The sequence below is a fragment of the Paramormyrops kingsleyae genome, chromosome 16 (genome assembly GCF_048594095.1).
Source record: "Paramormyrops kingsleyae isolate MSU_618 chromosome 16, PKINGS_0.4, whole genome shotgun sequence".
In the NCBI taxonomy this organism is placed as follows: Eukaryota; Metazoa; Chordata; class Actinopteri; order Osteoglossiformes; family Mormyridae; genus Paramormyrops; species Paramormyrops kingsleyae.
The window spans coordinates 28,675,485-28,693,452 of NC_132812.1; the positions used below are offsets into that span (position 1 = coordinate 28,675,485).

The 17,968-nt window shown below is 44.0% G+C and overlaps 2 protein-coding genes and 1 long non-coding RNA gene across 5 annotated transcripts; 1 reads left to right on the forward strand and 2 right to left on the reverse strand.

Moving 5' to 3' along the window:
* Positions 1-696: 696 nt before the first annotated feature.
* On the reverse strand, positions 697-1,843 carry LOC140578747 (uncharacterized). The gene is made up of 2 exons (XR_011983022.1): positions 1,706-1,843; positions 697-1,021 (listed from the first exon to the last, which is right to left on the reverse strand). It is a non-coding gene; the product is annotated as an uncharacterized lncRNA (long non-coding RNA).
* LOC111852757 (raftlin-2-like) lies at positions 890-9,835 on the forward strand. 3 transcript variants are annotated; one of them, XM_023828987.2, is made up of 9 exons: positions 890-1,028; positions 4,992-5,172; positions 5,315-5,423; positions 5,883-6,066; positions 6,203-6,421; positions 6,908-7,014; positions 7,996-8,099; positions 8,194-8,272; positions 9,105-9,835. In XM_023828987.2, the coding sequence occupies exons 1-9, from the start codon at positions 890-892 to the stop codon at positions 9,282-9,284; spliced, it is 1,302 nt and encodes a 433-aa protein (XP_023684755.1). In that variant the 3' UTR covers positions 9,285-9,835. The 3 variants fall into 3 exon arrangements, with proteins under 3 accessions (XP_023684755.1, XP_023684757.1, XP_023684756.1); XM_023828989.2 differs by having other exon boundaries at positions 939-1,028; positions 4,996-5,172; XM_023828988.2 differs by lacking the exon at positions 890-1,028 and adding an exon at positions 1,734-1,850.
* A 990-nt stretch (positions 9,836-10,825) lies between these two features.
* LOC111852785 (coenzyme Q-binding protein COQ10 homolog B, mitochondrial-like) lies at positions 10,826-17,312 on the reverse strand. Its single transcript, XM_023829030.2, has 5 exons — positions 17,150-17,312; positions 15,158-15,310; positions 14,101-14,293; positions 13,525-13,626; positions 10,826-13,090 (listed from the first exon to the last, which is right to left on the reverse strand). The coding sequence occupies exons 1-5, from the start codon at positions 17,248-17,250 to the stop codon at positions 12,923-12,925; spliced, it is 717 nt and encodes a 238-aa protein (XP_023684798.1). The 5' UTR covers positions 17,251-17,312; the 3' UTR covers positions 10,826-12,922.
* Positions 17,313-17,968: the final 656 nt, after the last annotated feature.

Consider the following 17,968-nt stretch of genomic DNA (forward strand, 5'->3'; position numbering starts at 1 on the left):
ACACTGCAGACCGCGGATTTTGTGAATGGAAGGGAAATGCACTTCCGCTATGGCTGTCTGAGCCTAACTAGTGTGCATGGCTGTATTGTTAACGCTGATTAAAGAATACCCACACGGAGTTAAAGCTCTGCAACCGGTAAATAGCAGAAAAAAAAAGATCTTTTCCGTCTCTTCAAATAAAAAACGGAAATCACAACATAACATTAGGATTCCTGTAACCAGATATTAGCACTGAAACAAACTGTACACGTCTAAAAACATTTGATAAAGTATTTACCTTTGCAGACCCCGACATACCCATTAACCCCGTAACATTTCTCATAAACGCATTCCCCCCCTCCCTTCTCACACATACCCCATCCGTTTCCTCCCAAGGATCATTTCCTCCATGGAAAGAAACTCTACACGGCGCTCGGTCATTGACTCAACACCCTTTCTGGGTGGCAGACAGTCGTCCCCCCCCCCACTCCCCTTTCTTTTTGCAGTCCAGTCACGGCCCCCTCCCCTTTCCCTTCTCCTCCCAAGTTCCTCCTTCTCCAGGATCTCCACTGGGTTCGCCTCCAACTTTCATCAGCGACTTTCATGCTAGTATCTTCTTCTGCATTTTCTTAATTCTTTTCATTAGATCTTATTCCTGGTGAAGTCAGTAGTTAACACCAACGAGAAGTTTTTAAAGCGAAGTTTTTCCCATTCGAACATCCAACAGAAAAAGTTCTACTTTTCCTATCTCAAGAAAACAGAAGTCTTTACTTGAACAAGAAGTAATTTTATTATATTGTGTTGGCGCTAAAGATTATACAGCCTGCTTCCAGGATGGAGCGCTTGTCCCACTAACGGAGCGGCTTCTTCTGGCTTCGGCCCGAGTCCGCTGGTCCTGCCGTGAGTGAGCATGGGGTGCGGGCTGAGGAAGCTGGAGGACCCGGAGGACAGCAGCCCCGGGAAGATCTACTCGAGTCTGAAGAGAGCGCAGGTGGAGACCAAGACTGACACGGCGTATGAGTACGTGCTGCTGGATTTCAGCCTGGAGGGTGAGGAGAGGAAGCCGGGTATGACCGGGGTATGAAATGTGAAAGGAGGTGCACCTATCTTTACAATCAAGCTGTTTCATTCAAAGAATGTAAACTACATCTTACAGGGTTGCCAGCTCTCACGCATCAAGCGTGGCACTCGCTTTCAGGGTCAAACGCTCACGCAAGAAATCTTACAACAAATCCATATTATTCCATTATAAAACTAAAATTAGCTACATCAGAAGCGATGGGGTAGTTTGCAAACCCTACGGACTATTTACGAGGTAGTGATTGTTACATACATGTAATTGCGTGTGCAGAATTGTCTGGAATTGAAAATCTCATGCCAGCCAGCTGACTAAAGTTGGCAACCTTAGTTTTTAGTATCTGAGTTTATGCAAGTTGTATGAATGCTGAAGCACAATTGCTGATTATCAAAGTATCCGATTTTATTTACATATACTGTTTATATATGCTGCTGCCCAAACTAAGTAGCATTAAGCAGAGAGAGGTAATGATGTAATGATGTGGAATTGAGAAGCACATCACGATAGAGACTGGCAGATTCTTCTTTTCAGTACTTAGTCGTAAAGTTATACTGCCTTCTGTATGTCTCTGGTGATTGCAGTGGCGGTGTATTTGGTCACATTAGATGTGTAGAGGGTGCTTGCAAGAAATAAAGCACATGCACATACCTGTGATTACGTCGGCTTGTGCATTTTGACGATATTCGGTAACAGACGATAACAGAGAAGTAACCTGGTGTCGGTGTCTGACGGTGACTGACCGGGGATTACGGCCTTTGCCGGGCACACAGGCGTGGGTTTCACGCGTAGCAAGGTAACAGGAAGATTCATCGTGTGGCTTTCCAGGTTTAGCCTTGCTTTCCGTGTTTTCATTGCTGTTTTTAAGTCATCCTACACATAAAAGAGTCTTTAATGTTTGTGCTAAATTTATTTATTTATCTTAGACGGTTTTGTACGGTTGGCAAGTTATAACGCTGGCTGTTCAGTGGCTTATCAGTACATCGTTACCCCCCGCTTTCATGTTTTTTCTTTAGGCTAAAAAATGTAAGTGGCTAATTTGCTGCCGTCTCTCTCTCTCTCTCTCTCTCTCTCTCTCGCTGTCTGTCTATTGAACGTCTCGATATTATCATTTATCTTCTACACAGTAATCATAAGTATCCAAATGCCCTTCTTGAGGGATAAGGACACCTGTATCCTGTATCTGTGGGCAGAAGGCATTTCTACATTGCTGATATTAAAAGTTCCCCTAATAATCAAGTTAAACCGGATGTATAATTTAAGAAGGTGCACAGAACCAGCTTCCTCCACACACAGCGATTCAAGTGAATTCCGTGTCACCAGCAATCATTATTGGCTAAAAAAAAAAACACACCTTGTTACTTGTTCATTGAGTTGATGTATTTTTTATATAACATTTTGAACTTAACTATTGCAAAGATAAGCTGTGACAAAGCAATGCATCTGCCAATATGTGAGTTTTCCAATAAGAAACATCCATGTTGTTATATCCTGGATTCATTGTGTCTATAGATGGAAAAACAACTTAAACTGCAGATGTATCCAGTTAAAATTTATTCAAGTGGATTTGAGCTGAGATCAGCTGGTTTGATGTCTTAAGACAACTACTGTCAAATCTCACCAAGAAGTGTCTTGATCTCCTTTATAACCTTCCCACATTTGGTTGTCTTTCCCGTCTGTTTTCGAATTCAGCATCTCGCTCCTGCATTTTTCTCACCCCTGCCTTCCCTGTCCTTCATTTCCTCTCCTCTCTCCTCCTTTATCCCTCCTTCATCTTCTTTCTTTTTTATTTTCTCTCAGGGAACAGAGAGTTCAGTGTGCAGTTTGTTAGAAGTGTGGGATTGTGGGGTTAGTGATTGGTGAATGGCGGTGGGTGTTTGCCAGCTGAACGTGGGGAGAAGCACAGGGACAAAAGCACCGGCTTCTCACAATTTGTGTCACATAGGAGGCTGACTGTGGGGACGGGAAGCTCTCCAGGGGCTCATGGGCTTCCCGTCAAACCAGGTGCGACGCTGCATTCGGGGTTATGGGATAGTCACACACAGGCAGGACATGGTGTGTGTGTGTGTGTTTGTGACTATCATCATCATTATCATCATGTTTTGTCCTTTTGTTTTTTCAGCAGTTGTTTAATACAGTATTCAGATCAGCCTTTGTGCATTCTGGTATGTGTTTAAATAAACTTCACCACTAGGATCTGTAAGCCTTATAAAATCACATATGAGTGTTTACATGGAGTGTTTAGGTCTGGACAGGTTTCCTGAATTGTTCCTGCTGTCATTCTGTGGCTGATGATAAAAAAATAAATAAATGGAGCAACTGCAAATTTTGGTTCACAGTCTTTCTATTGTTCTTTTCTTGTTGCCGCTAATACAAAATATATTGCTTTCAGAAGTTTGTGGTGCAGTGGTGTGATTTAAGGATATCTATATGCAGGAATGTGCGAGTACATATGGTTATCTGAGCTGACTGGCTGCCAGCCAAAACTTCAGTGTGAACCCCAGTCCATTAAAACAGTCGCGTATTGTAGGGTAAGAAAGTGTGTGTGTGTGTGTGTGTGTGTGTGTGTGTGTGTGTGTATTGGGGGGTGTTTGGGATTTTTGAGGTGAAGAAGTCCCTGACAGAATTGTGAGTGAAGTATCGACCGCTCGCCAAAATAGATTCTGCCAAAGCTGCTACTTATCTCTTTGTGTTGCTGGTCACGTTTGATCTTTCATCTGTAGCGTATAATATACAGTACATGTGAAATAACTCCCATATTCCGTACAGCCGCACAACCCTCTGGACGTGTATGTTCAGCAGATTAGACTCTGGGTGACACACCATGCTGATTTACTGTTTGAATAATTACTTTGGTAAAGACTTCAAGAGCAGCTCGTAAACAATAAACAACATACCAGGCTTCTAACAAGCTGGGGTGTGTGAGGACTGAGACTGGGCCCAACAGAGCTCAGATAAACAATAATGGCAGCAGATGTGAGAATGTGTTTGTTGATTTGTGTTAATTGTGTTGCTGGATAATTTAATTTTTTTCTGTTCTATGACATGAGACATTAATCCCCATTATGCTTCTAGCTATGTGACATTTGGCAAATGATTATGTAGGTATAGTTTACTCCCTCCAGAGGTAGTGTCACAATTAGTCTTTGAAACTAGACTTAACTCTGTCTTAACCCATATGAGAAAGTGATTCTTATTTAATCCCTGTGGGGAAATTTCTTTGGCTTATCCCATCCTAGTCTCCATGAGATACACAGACCCATGTGTATTTGAGAGCTAATTTTGGGGTCAAAGCACATGGTCACCCAGTGCCTCATGCTCCTGGGGTAATTAGGGATGAGGGCATCAGTTTGCTGACCATGGGAGTCCTAACTTGCTGAGGCCCATCCATCCATCCATCTTTTAACTAACCAGTGGTGTATTCTGGAGTTAATTATAAAATTACATTACATACAGTACTGTGCAAAAGACTTAGATAATCTAAGAAAATGGTGTTAAAATTATCTTCATGTTGATGTGTAACTACGATATTATGCCTGTCAAAGTGTGTCAGTTCAGCCATTTCAAAAACATTCCTAAGGTCATCCCAGTATTTCCAGCAACTGTCCAACACATCCATGTATTTTACTCGACCACCAGCTCACCTCATATCATATCAATCAACTCCCCACTGACTTTTTTTTAAAGAAATTAAATTGATTAATGTTCTAATGTTAAATTGCGTTTTTTGACCTGAGCACATACTCCCTTATTACTCTCTACTCGGGTAAATAGCTTCAAACATCTCCTTTGACGGCCTAAGGCTTTTCGCAGTACTGTATATAAAACCTTAATGAATTGATGCAGCGCTGTCTGAATGTCTGTGTGAATGCATTGTGTCTGTCATGCAGGAGAATAAAGGCAGTTTGTAATGCTTCCTGTTTGTCCCGCCGCCCAGGCAGCCGGCCCACAGTGCAGGGCCTCTCCTCCCTCTTTGAGCTGCCCCAGGCCCTGTTGCCCTACTACACCCAGGGTTACATGCTGGCCGCCCTGCACCCCATCATCCTGTCTGTGGGCCGGAGCCGCACCCTGCCCTGCAGCCTGCTGTATCGGGCCGTTCTGGCCCGCCTGCGCTCCAGGTACCAGTCGGCCATCGTTAACCTCTTTACTGGTGAAGTTTTTCGTTTTCAGTCCATTACCGAATTTAGCCATGAGGGACCGCCTGGTTCGCGGTGTGAGATGTAGATCAGGAGGTAATAGACCAGGATCTGTCTGCCTCAGCAAGCAGGCGGTGACCCTGGATCGGAGTGTCCCTGTGCTGAGAGCGGAGATGTGGCCCCTCCCTGGAGATTCCCTGACTGAGGACACGGTGCGAGCGCTCATTGACAGGGTAGGTAGCTCTGTATGTGTGTGTCTGTCCCGTCCACTGGCGTGTTTGCTCCCCATGAAGTATATATTTTTCTCATTTTTATCATCACTTGGAGAATTTTAACACATAATAAGGGGTCTCGATTTCACCAGTGAAGGGGTCTCTTCTATCTAGACCAGACTTGGGCAATTACTTTAAATAATCGAATTATTAAGCAATCAATTAACTGTCCATTTAGCAAGTAATTTAATTCATCACTCATTATTGAACCATGTCAGCAAGAACCATTTTCTAATGATTATTTTCACTTTCCGTGAAAGTTGCAACAGAAGACTTGCTATGAATGTACGTAGTTGTTTGTTTTCAGGCTTCATGTCCCATATTCATCCTGTGAACCGGGCTTTGGCCCAGCGCTGCTCTGGACCATCAGTAAGTGTAAAATACTGTATGGACGACTGACAAGGTCACACCCCTTTCCAGGTGAACAGCAGTGCCCAGAGCGGCGTGAGGTTCGTGGGCTCCGTGCTCCAACACGTCAGGTCCGACATCCTCAGGAGCAATGGGAGGATGCCCAGCCCAAGGCGGAGCTGCCGGTCCCCCCCGAGGACCCCCCCCTGCACTCCACCTCAAGTCAGGGACCAGGAGGAGTCGGTGTATAGCCCTGGTGAGACCCCCAAGTGAGGCAAAAGAATGAGGGTCTATGTAAATCTCACACAAACTAGGTGCCTCTTTTGCTCAGCCAGAACCAGAATGGTGTGTCTTTCCAATCCAAGGCTGACATGAAAGGCTTCTTCACACAGACCTCCAGCTGCTGGTGTTTTTCCACTCCTGGGCGCCAGGCTGTGCCCCCCTGGATGCCCTGGCCTGCAGCTACCACCAGGGTGCGCTGTCCATGCGAGTGTCACGGAAGGGCCAAGTCATCAGTGCCTTAGAGGCTGATTGGCTGGAGCTGACTGCTGCGTACTACCGCAAGGGCTGGTCATTGGTGGACTCTTTTGTTTACTGGGATATTCCCAAAGGTACTGCTCTGATCGGTAACCAAGAACATGTATTGACAATCACAGATTCTTTATCTTCCAGGTGTTTTGGTTACATTTTGGATACTTTGTCCATACATCTAGATAATCTTTGGTAAAATCGGTGGTGGGAGAGTATGACACTTTTAAATATTGTTTTGGATATACAGTTCTTTTCCATTTACTCTAAACCTACAAAGTAGTAGTGTAGGTTTTCTCTGGGGTATATATTTCTGCAGTCAAAAGGCAGGATTTCATGGAAGTGCGTTTCACAGATTTCTCTTTATTGTGATTAACACTTTTTCCACGAAGCTTTCCTACCATGTGTAAGGCTGGGTATTTAAGGTAGGCCAGTCCTTTATATCAGGGTTGAAACGGCAGTTATCTGTTGCATTCAGATCTGCAAATATTTTGACACAGATCCACATTTAACCTGTGAATATATAACTGAGGGCATTACTCCTGCCTGATAATCTTCTTCTGCTATAGGAGAGCCTGTCCCCAGGTCTCTGGAGGGCCTGTTTGTGTATGAGGAGCGGAGTTCCAGTCCCCCAGCCAACGACACCATTGTTGTGGAGCAGTGGACTGTCATTGAGGTAAGTGATACACAGAAATAGGTACAAGATGTGCATTGTACACGTTTGTGTCTTGTGTCCTGCGACCTTCAAGAGGTCCAGTGTCTATCTAGATTTTGCGAATTAGTGATTATTTACATAGCACTTTCAAGACTTTTTATTCAGTCCGGTCATGCAAAAACGACACGCAGCCAAGAAGCCCTTCTGGATATTAAAGACAGCTCTGGAAAAATTCAAGACCACTCCATATATTTCATTTTTTTTATTTTTTAGAAAATTAGAAAATCTGCATTTTTAAATCCTTGTTTGATCCTGGTTATTGCTGGCAGAAGGCTACACGGCAGGCTGTTTCCAGGCTCAGAATTTCTAAGAAAGCAGTACACAAGAATAAGGTGAAGCAGGAGACACTGGAAACGACCAGAAACCAGCCAGGTAGAGGGTGGAAGCCACTTTCTAATGCCAGAGATGACTGTCAACTTATCCGACAGTTTCTCATGAATCGGAGGATGAAATCAAGTGACCTTCCAAAGGAATGGGAAACATTAAATGCAGGTGTGAAGTGCACTGCTAGGACAGTGTGTTTCACGCTCCTAGAAGCAGGACTGAAGACCCATAAAGCAAGGAAGAAGCCCTTCATTAATGAGAAGCAGGGAAGAACCAGGCTGCATTTTGCAGAAAAATATATATTATTCACAGACGCACACCCATAAATTGAGAAATGAATGAAACAAGAAAATGTTCTGTGGTCTTTTAATTTTTTCCAGAGCTGTATATGCATATTATTTAATCTGCACTACATATACCGCTGTATAGATGTACATTCACTAATTGTTTGCCGCTCCATGTTTCTAGCTCTTTCTAGCGCTTATTTAGCAGTATTCCGCCTGGATGCCAAAATGAATTTTGTTGTCTGTGTACTTGTGCTTTTGCAGTGACAGTCATGTTTAACGTGATGTGATGCATTGGCACTCTGCTTGCTTATGTTGTGCTCGTCTTCCTCAGGGTGCCAACGTGAAGACTGACTACGGGCCTCTTCTGCACACGCTGGCTGAATTCGGCTGGCAGCTCACCTGCGTGCTGCCCACTCCGATCATTCGCCATGACAGGTCGCGCCCTTCGCCACCTGCCCCCCCCCCCCCCCACACACCCCAGACTGTGAAGCTCTCTCCTTGACTGTGTTTTTTTTTTTTTTCCTTTCAGTGATGGGAATCTGGCCACCAAGCAGGTCGTGTTTCTCCAGAGGCCGGTCAGAGCCAGATCCACACAGCACCGCACCCAGGTGAGGCTCGAGACCCCTGCCTCACTGGTGGCTCTACTGTTAAATCTATAACCGTCAGACAAATATGCAGCTCACCATTTTTTGACCTCAGAGATTGCAAGGTCCTCATATTGTCTCTGGCATTGCGTTACCTTACCTTCCGTAATCAGGACTACACATAACAGGTATGCAAGTACACATTCGTCATATAAAGCAGCAATATTTTTTCATAATGGTGCAAATGCACATAAAATAAGTGCATTTGCACTGTTATGACAAGAAATTTACATGCATTTTAACATTTATAGGGCTGTAGCATACTTCATATGTGGTATAAAAGTTTAAATGCACAGTAATTTCTTGATTTGAAAGTACAAATGCACATAAAATAACTACTCATTGGCAGTGTTATAAGATATTGTCACACACAATGCTTTATATGGCAAATGTGTAACTTGCGTAGCAGGTTTCTGTATCCCTGTCCATCATCCGGCCCACATGGCATGGGAATGCAGAAATCTAATGACGCTTCCTATAAGGTTTGGTTGTGAATGGTAGACTTGGAAGATAATCAACTGAATGAACCCACAAATTTAAAAACATTTCTTTCAGTGTTTGTCTTTGCCTATGGTACTTTAATATTGTATCAAATGTGTATCTATGAAAATAGAATTTAATTGTTCCTTTAAACCTGGATGTGAACTAGAGATTTTTATAACCGCAAAGAGGTTTGACTAAGACATTGCAATTGTTGGTGTCATCATACTGATGTGCAATTTTCCATTGAGTGACAATGACTTAAGACTGAGTTGATATCATCTGAGCAGGACAGACAGTTTCTCTCTTTACTCAGGCTGGATCTCCCCAGACCGAGGCCCCCAGCCTCTCTGTGGACCCAAACGACCAGTCCTTTTGCACGGCCGGCACTGGAGTGTTCCCAGTCTTTGGCGGAGGTTACCCAAGCGTCCTATCCCAGCTGGATGATGGGGGTTTCGAACCGGACGAAGGGGTGGCGGAGGTCACCTGCATGTGACCCTCCTGTCCTAACATTCATTTCTGGCCGCAGATTAGGCAAGTTAGACACAAGTGGACACTTTGACCTTTCGTAAAGCCATATTACTGTCTTTAGAGACTTTCCTCCTTGATGTTTAAGATAACGCTGCAGGAGATTGGTGCCGATACGTTCCTGTTGCTAAATGTGACATTCTTGTAATGTTCACATAGCAGTGGAATAACTGTGATCATGTGGTATGGACTCACACAATATGCTGACAGATGTGCAAGGCTTACTGGTGTCAGTGGTGTGCCCCGCCGTACTGTACGCACACTACACCCACAGCACCCCCACTGTGGCCCTGCCTGAAGCACAGATCACTGAAGAACATCCAGCACAGAAAGATCATGTGGCACATGGGGGTGCTATGGAACGGGTCACCCTGAAATGTGTGCACTTCAACCTCTGCTACGTTTCAATCTCTTCTCATTGTTTTCATAACCCTAATCACACTGATTTTGAATGGACTAGTTACCCACAACCAGAGGTGGACATTTCAGGTCCAGAAAGTAAAAATCCAAACCAGGATTTTGTTTCAACCAACCAGTTGCATACTCTGTGACTGAGTCACAGAGTATGCAACTGGTTGGTTGAAACAAAATCCTGGTTTGGATTTTTACTTTCTGGACCTGAAATGTCCGCCTCTGCCCACAACTTTGTGCATTCTGTTGCCAGTTGCCCCGCCTTCCTTCGAGGAGTGATGTCGTCTTTTAAGCATAAGACACACAGTCCACAGCTCCTCTACGCATATGGAGATTGAGCAGCCAGAGCATTTACTGCAAATGCTGAAACATCTGCTAGAAAACGTGCTGCCAGACCTTCCGAGGGCTGCTGTAACAGCAGAGCCAGAGGTACCAGCGGCAGAACTATCGCACAGTAACCTACAAGCTGCTAAGAAACAGCTTCTAATTTAGTAGTCTGTGAATCACAAATGTTTATGTATTATAAACACTGACACTATATAGGATACGTTGTTGAGCACGATGTGCAATTATTGTTTTTGTTTTTCTTGGCAGGGAAGAGAAAGTTCACACTTTGCAAGTAAAATAATTTTTTTCCCATAGTTTACACCAACTATCACTGGAAGGTGATGTTCAGCTTCAAAATATTTCTGTACATTTTATGTGTTGCCCTTCAAAATAATTCAGGTGTTTTGATAGCCTTTGATGTATATATATTTTTTTGTGATTGAAATAACATCAGTATTACTGACTTCAAGCAGTACTGTACCATAATAATGTTTTATTCCTTTTGTGGAAGATAATTCCTTTTTAAATAAAGCTTCTTTACCTTTTCATTTTATATGTGCTTCGTAGAAGTACTATTGATATCAAAATGTTCCAAACATCCCGATAATTCTACCCAGAAACTGACAAAAAAATCTCAAAAGCCAGTATAGAAACACTGCTTATTTCTTTGGCGAAAATAATGCTCTCATGGGGTTCACCAGATCACTAAAAACATATTTTGTGTGAAAATCACACAAAGCTTTGAGAGTGAGAATAAACAGCAATCTACACAACTATTGACATTTTGTATTACCCAATATCCCAACTTACAATCAGATGAGTCAGAATATGAAATGATTTGGATCTTTATCACAACACACGTTATACAGTTAAGCTGACAAAATGTGGATTTCCATTGTTTTGAGAAATGTGCCACCTACAGTCAGGTCTTGTAACGACATCCTACATCCTACATCAACCGTCACAATTACTTTGTTACTCATGAGACCACAATTTTTGGTCTACAGCATCTGTGGGAGAACAGTTGTCTGCTGCATGTGGTGAGTATCGTTGAGGATCCCATCAGTGGCGGTTCAGGTGTACTTGGCACCCTGGGTGAAATCGGATCCCCCTTCTCAGCCGTGGGGCTCCAGTGACGCCCCCCCTGACCAGCGGCCTGTCCGCCTCTTGCTGGGATCCTCCCCTGCTGCATATATACAAATACCACGTATTCACTCATAAAAATACGCGTTTGCTAAAAATCCATCAACATTATAAATATAAAATTGTGCGCATTTGCCTCTTGCTTGTAGTTCGCGTGCACATGAAGCCAATAAGCTAAATAAATAGCATGAGCGTATGGAGCGTACATACACTAAGTAATAATAATGGTCTGGATAAATATGGGGGCACAGTGCACTGGGTATACTGGAGCGTCTCTGAAGGGAATTGTCAGGTAGGTATCTACAAAGCCTGCTAAGGTCAACCATGGCCGGCACTTGACCAAAGCCTCCCCCCCGGGACCTTTTCAGCATTAGGCATAGTTACATATCTGCTTAATACCGAACTAAAAACCATACTGCACACGTCATTAACACTGATTTAAGCTGACAGCCTCAGGATTTGGCATCCTAGCGAAAAGCATGGTTCACTCGGCAAAGATTAAATAAATTGTGCATTTTCACTCATCTCAGTAACCCTGGGATTTCCACTGTACCCGCCAGACGATTTCTCCTGCCACCTTCACTTGATTTATTTTTGCTGAACACTGCTGTCCTGTTCTTAACACCCGGCTACCAGCACATACTCCACACTATATCATTAGTGCTTAGCTATACATTTATACCAGAGCCAAATGCTCATATCATACTCAGAAGATCATGTTCTGCACCTGGCATGCTACAGTGGGCCAGTGGGTGGCGCTGTGGCTTCACACCTCCAGGGCTGGGGTTCGAATCGTTCCTCTGCTGTGTGTGTGAAGTTTACTGGTTTCCCCAGTGTTGTGCAGGCTTCCTATATGTACTACAGTTTCCTCTCAGTCAAAGACATGCAAAGTAAACGGCATCTTTAAATTGCTTGTGGTGTATGATATTGTATGTGTGTTTGTGTGTGTGTGTGTGTGTGTGTGTGTGTGGTTTTATTTTTTCCCCCCATAAGGGGAAACTCAGCTTTATAAATACTTGTGCTCTGTGCTGCCTGGGAAAAACTCCACCCCCCCCCCCCACAACCCTGACCTGAATAAGGAGTTAGAAGATGGATGGATAGATGGATAGATGGATGGATGGATGGGTGGGTAGATGGATGGATGGACATCCTGCACCCCGAGAGCCAAAATTTCCCATAGTCCCACCCATCTGATGAAAAATAATTTAACTTGTTTAATCCTTGGCAAATATCTCCCCAGCTGCAGAACAATGGGCTGGACACAAGGTTCTGAGTGGGTTCATTGGTTAAGGTAATCTCCCCCAACCACTATTCCAGTGTACACTGTCATATTCTGTAGTTCTGTCCAGAAAGTTTTTAGTGGAGGAGCAATTTAGTTTTAGTATCTTGGGGGGGTGAGGGTCAGCTGGGATTGGTTTATCAGCATAGCTCGACACATAACCTTACTGGTTACCATTAACAAGGGTCCCCAGTGTCGATTCCCAGAGGGCAGACAGGACAGCGATGCGAGTCAGAGGAAGGAACCTCCGCTCTCCTTTGCCTCATGACAAAGAAACTAAGCCAGAGGCAATTAAAATTGGGAATAAAATCGAAAAAAGAGCAATAATCAGCCATGGGCTGCTAAAGAGAATAAAAAATCTGTTTTAGTGACACTAAGGCACAGAGGCAGGCAGAAACCTCAGCACTCTGCTATCTCTGAGCAGGCCGAGCATCACAAGCGAAGCCTTATGTCTGGTGTATCTCGTGGGACATGAGTTCGCGTGGTATCCGTGTTTCAGCCCCATACAACTTGTGGGCCCGCCTCTCGAAGGCTGACACCATCTGCTTCACCACCTCATCGAAGAAGACCGTGGCCAGCTGGGAGTGCAGGAGCGAGCGGAACTCGAAGGAGATCTGCAGACCAGAAGAGAGCCAGATATGCAAGTGTTATTAAAAAAAAAACTGATGAAAATAACACTGAAATCCCTCCCAGCTAGGGAGCAAAAATGTGAACTGGCTGGGGTCCACGAGGACTGGATTGGGAAACTGGGAAACTTCAAGATTTAATGTCAAATGTGCTTGGAGGAACACGGTGAAATTCTTATACCACAGTTACAGAAGATGTGAGAGGAACACGGGGGATATGATAGTACAGTACAGAAAAAACACAAGTGTAATATAACACAAGTGCAATATTATTATAAGAAACTAAGAATAAACAATAAAAGATTCCATTATTCAATATAAAATTTCATGCCAAACCTGCCCAGTGAGCATTGATAGTGGTGTGTCCATGTAGATCATAAGAGAAATCAAAATGAAGGTGGATTTTAGACAAGGACACTTACAGCGAAGTCCAGAGTGCAGGTACGGGGATAGCCGGGCAGTCCGGGACTGAAGCGCCACACAGTTTCCAGGTGGTTGAAGAGTTTTCCGTCAGAGCAGGAAGCCTGGAACAGGGCACAGGCAGGTCACGAGCACGCTGAAGCAGGCAATGTGGTGAAGACCTGCTTCGGTTAAAAGGGATTAAAGGGTCACCGTGTAGCATAATTTAATATGTATATTTTGCACTTGGTACAACAGTATAGTTTTATTTTCTCAAGTAATAAAAAGTCTTGTTGCGTTTCATTTCTTGGCTTGTAGATCAGTTTACACTTTCTTACTACCACCCTAAGATCAGCATATTCCATCCTTAATACACAGAGTACACACTACACACTCGCGTTTGACCCAAAACAACAAGGTCCCTTTGCCTAAGTGAAGCGTGTGCACTGTGTGTTCCAGCTGTGGACGAACAGGGACATTTCTGTGATAATATACCAAAGACTCTTAACTTGTTAACAATTACACACTATATACCTCAAAGCCAGTGGCACAAAAGGCTTTATTATGCTTTTCTCAGTAGAATAAATGTAGTTCCTCACCTTAACCAGATGGGGGCGAACTGTGGTGACCAGTGACGTATATCTCTCCAGCACTGGATGGAAGCCCACCTCTAGCTTGGCTTTGCAGAAGCCTGAGCGGCGGAAGATCACGTCTGAGCGCTTGCACCATGGCACAAAGTGGAGGTAGTCTTCAACCCCTGCCACAACATCATACATCTCCTGCATGGAGTAGCTGTGAGAGAGCAACACAGGAATGTTGTATTCACATGCACACGCTTCACTTAGGCAAAGGGACCTTGTTGTTTAACAACGTAGTTAATGCCGCAGAATAAAACCAACATACACAGCTACACTTCACACTCTCTTCCAGCTTTCACCTACTTCGACAAGCCAGTTCCATGTTCACAATTAACCTTAGGTGAAAATCTGATAAGGATCAGAAAGTTGGCTCAATAGCAATCAATCATTCCAGGGTCTATGAACTCAACTAATCCTCTACAAACTTTTGTTCTACTTTTGAAAAAATGTCTCTCCCCTCCAGCAAGGTCTCAATATAAACTGTACAGATTGCACATCTATGACTGGATCTGGAGCAGTGATTGTACCTTGTACCTAGCCAATGCAAAATGCAAGTACCTAAGGTACAAGCAAAAGGAATGACACTATTGCCTATGGCCATTGAGTGGTGAAGCAGAACACAGTCTCTGTCATAGAGGATTTTGATGTACATGCGACAGTAAAGAAATTGGGAAAATAATCTGTTTAAGATTTTTAAGTCATGGTAAAGATGTGCAAAACGCTGCCTAAACATGATGCTATACACAAGATTGGATTAAATTCTGAATAAAGCATGTTTTCATAGGTCCAAATTCTTATTGAAGCTTTAAGTTCAAATGACTTGAACAAACAGAATTCATTGCTGTTTTGACTTTGGGCTGTTTGGGAATTTGCCGGCCTCGTCAGATCAGGACGGGTGACGATCTTTCGCACCTGCATTACGTGACACCTCTGTCCCCAGACTCGGAAACCCTGAACGTTCTATAATTAGGTGCAGATATAAAGCTGGCGGTCTGCCCCAGACTGCTGAGCCTCTGACCCGATAATGCGCCTCTCGGAGTACTCCTTCCTCCTGTTGAATGACTCCGCCAGATTGAAGAAACTCCGAACAGGCGGGATGCTGGGCTGCCTGGGCAGAACCGCCAACAGGGGGGGATATCGAGTCATCAGGATCCCACATGAGGAGAGATATCTGTAACAGAAATAGAAATTACTATGGCCATTCACAACCTAACCCTTAAGATTGACAGCTAAAAGAGGCAAAAAGAACGAGAGTATACACTGTAAAATATTACTGCTCCATTTTTATTTCAAAATGCCATCTTAAAAATTTAAGTCTGTACACTATGCAATTTGATGCAGCTGTGAAGTATATGCATGGGGGTCTTATTAGCTGGAATGGAACATGTGACCTTTGCTCTCCATTGGACTCCTAACCTTGCAATGACATTATGTCACTCATTTCTCACTGCCTGCGTAAACAGTCAGTGGAGATTGTTTGAATACAGGAGCCCAACCATTATGCTGTGCACAGACACAGGTAAGATTACGTATACCTGGCATTGACCAAACAACTGCATTCCTTGAAACAATTGCTGAAACAATATTAAACTAATGTGTCTAAGTTTAGAACATTCAATAAAAGCCTGCTGGTGATTTTTCACACCCACATGCAACATGTATTGCATACGCCTAGCAAACATACTGTACCTGTAACAGTCTGCAACACAACAGTATGACCCGAGGCCAGACTTCTGCAGGAGCTAACCAGGGCTAACCAGGGCTAACCAGGACCCAAGCTGCTGGAGGCCCCACTTGTTCTATTTTTTTGTCTGGTTGTTACAGCCACAGTCTATGCTATAAGTTGGGCCCCGACAATGATTTGAGCCCCACCTCCTAAAGTTGGTAATATGTAGTGCTGGAAAGAAGAGGAAATTCCAGCTGTGGACGAACAGGGACATTTCTGTGATAATATACCAAAGCCTCTGACTCCACAGGCTAAACAACACTCTAAGAAAAGAAAAAAAACAATTAAATAAAGCCTCGACAGATCCTAAGCTAATAAGAATGGGCTAGCTGAGACAGGCAGACAGACAGACAGACAGACAGGCAGGCAGGCAGGCAGACAGGCAAAAAGAGACAGACAGGCAGGCAGGCAGAGAGGCAGACAGACAGGCAGGCAGGCAGGCAGGCAGACAGGCAGGCAGGCAGAAAGAGACAGGCAGACAGACAGACAGACAGGCAGACAGACAGACAGACAGGCAGAAAGAGACAGAAAGACAGGCAGAAAGAGACAGACAGGCAGGCAGACAGGCAGGCAGACAGACAGGCAGGCAGGCAGAGTATATGATAACGTAGTGCAAGCTGAATCCTTGGGTTCCTTTAAATCAGAGCTAGATAAGATTTTAACAACTGTGAGCTATTAGTTAAGTTCTCCACAAGCGAGCTCGATGGGCCGAATGGCCTCCTCTCGTTTGTATAGTTCTTATGTTCTTATGTACTTATAAGATTTTTGCATCTGTAGTATACTGTATCCGTTGGACAGTGGGGGAGGAGGGTCACTGGGACACAGTGTCCTGGTGCTGATGGGCAGCTGGCACCCAGCTGGCCAATTCTGGGACCACCTCTTTTATGTCAGAGACAAGCCATGACATCACAGCTAGTGGCCCTTGTTAACTTTAGGAGAAGAGCACTGTGGAGAGTGTCCTTCTTGTAATTCTTAGTAATACAGCAGCTATCTGGGAACGTAGCTATAAGTGAGTCTGTACAATCCCTGTCACATTTTTATATGCCAGATATTTTCTAGGTGCACTGTCGGCTCTCCTTTGCATCGAGGTCCACACCCGCAAAGTTTTACTCGCTCCAGGACCGTTATCAATGCAAATATGTGACTTTACGAATTGTCTGTCAATAACTATACGAACCCAAACCTAAGTCAAAATACACGCCCGCAAATGAACACACCCACAGCAGTTTTCGGGACAGAACGAGCCGGATCATGCTCGAACCCAGCAAAGCTTTTCACCCGTACCTCAGGCCATTCTTCCGAGAGCTGCCTCTGATCGCAGGTGCCCGGAACTGGCTGACACACCGGGCTACCGCTCCTCGTAAACACCGGCAGCCTCTCGCCATCGTTTGATCCGCTTCGGTATCTGCTGCTAATCATTCCGGTGAGAAGTGGCTGGCTTTCTGTGAGACGCGCCCCCCTGATCTTCGTGCGGATTGGCTGGTCGGGGCCGTAGGCGGCCTCCCATTGGTCACTCGATCTGCTGGTCAAAGGAGAGTACGTGACGCAAATCTGTCACAAGATGCAGTGTTGTGTTGCTGGAGTGTAGAAAGGTTAATGTTAAATTTAGAGTGAAGACGGAATTAAACGAACATTTACGGACAAAGCGTTTCATTTCTGGCGCCGATTCATTGTCTATATAAATTATGTCACAATGTCATCGATAATAATCTAATGTACATAGTACATGATTTTTTGCTTGTTTTTTATATTTATGTATACAATTTGTATACTGCAACAACCCTACGTTGATTTAATCTCGTTCTATTTCGATAAAATCATTACTTACTATTACACCGCATTAGTGCTGCATGCCTTTGCTGCACCATTTGTTTTGTTTAACCCGATTAACGACACCTCCCAGCTTTAACCAGGGCAATCAGTGTCATCTTTTCCTTCTGCTTCCCTTTAAGTATCTCAGGATTTCTCGCACATTGTTGTAATGCTCATTTTGAAACTGGTTAGTGAGGATTATCCTGCATCACGCTGACGTGCTACATTCATTAAGTTTATGGTAATTTAAAGTAAGTTTCTTCGATTGATTTTCACGTAGCAATTATAGCA

Bases quoted from the DNA above. Each gene is read 5' to 3' on its own strand.
- LOC111852757 (XM_023828987.2), top strand. From the start codon at position 890: ATGGGGTGCGGGCTGAGGAAGCTGGAGGACCCGGAGGACAGCAGCCCC. The intron at 1,029-4,991 runs GTGAGGAGAGGA...CCCGCCGCCCAG, and splicing joins GCTGGATTTCAGCCTGGAGG to GCAGCCGGCCCACAGTGCAG. The intron at 8,273-9,104 runs GTGAGGCTCGAG...CTCTTTACTCAG, and splicing joins CCACACAGCACCGCACCCAG to GCTGGATCTCCCCAGACCGA.
- LOC111852785 (XM_023829030.2), bottom strand. From the start codon at position 17,250: ATGGCGAGAGGCTGCCGGTGTTTACGAGGAGCGGTAGCCCGGTGTGTC. The intron at 15,311-17,149 runs GTACGGGTGAAA...TTTCTGTTACAG, and splicing joins TCTCGGAAGAATGGCCTGAG to ATATCTCTCCTCATGTGGGA. The intron at 13,627-14,100 runs GTGAGGAACTAC...GCCCTGTTCCAG, and splicing joins TTCGCCCCCATCTGGTTAAG to GCTTCCTGCTCTGACGGAAA.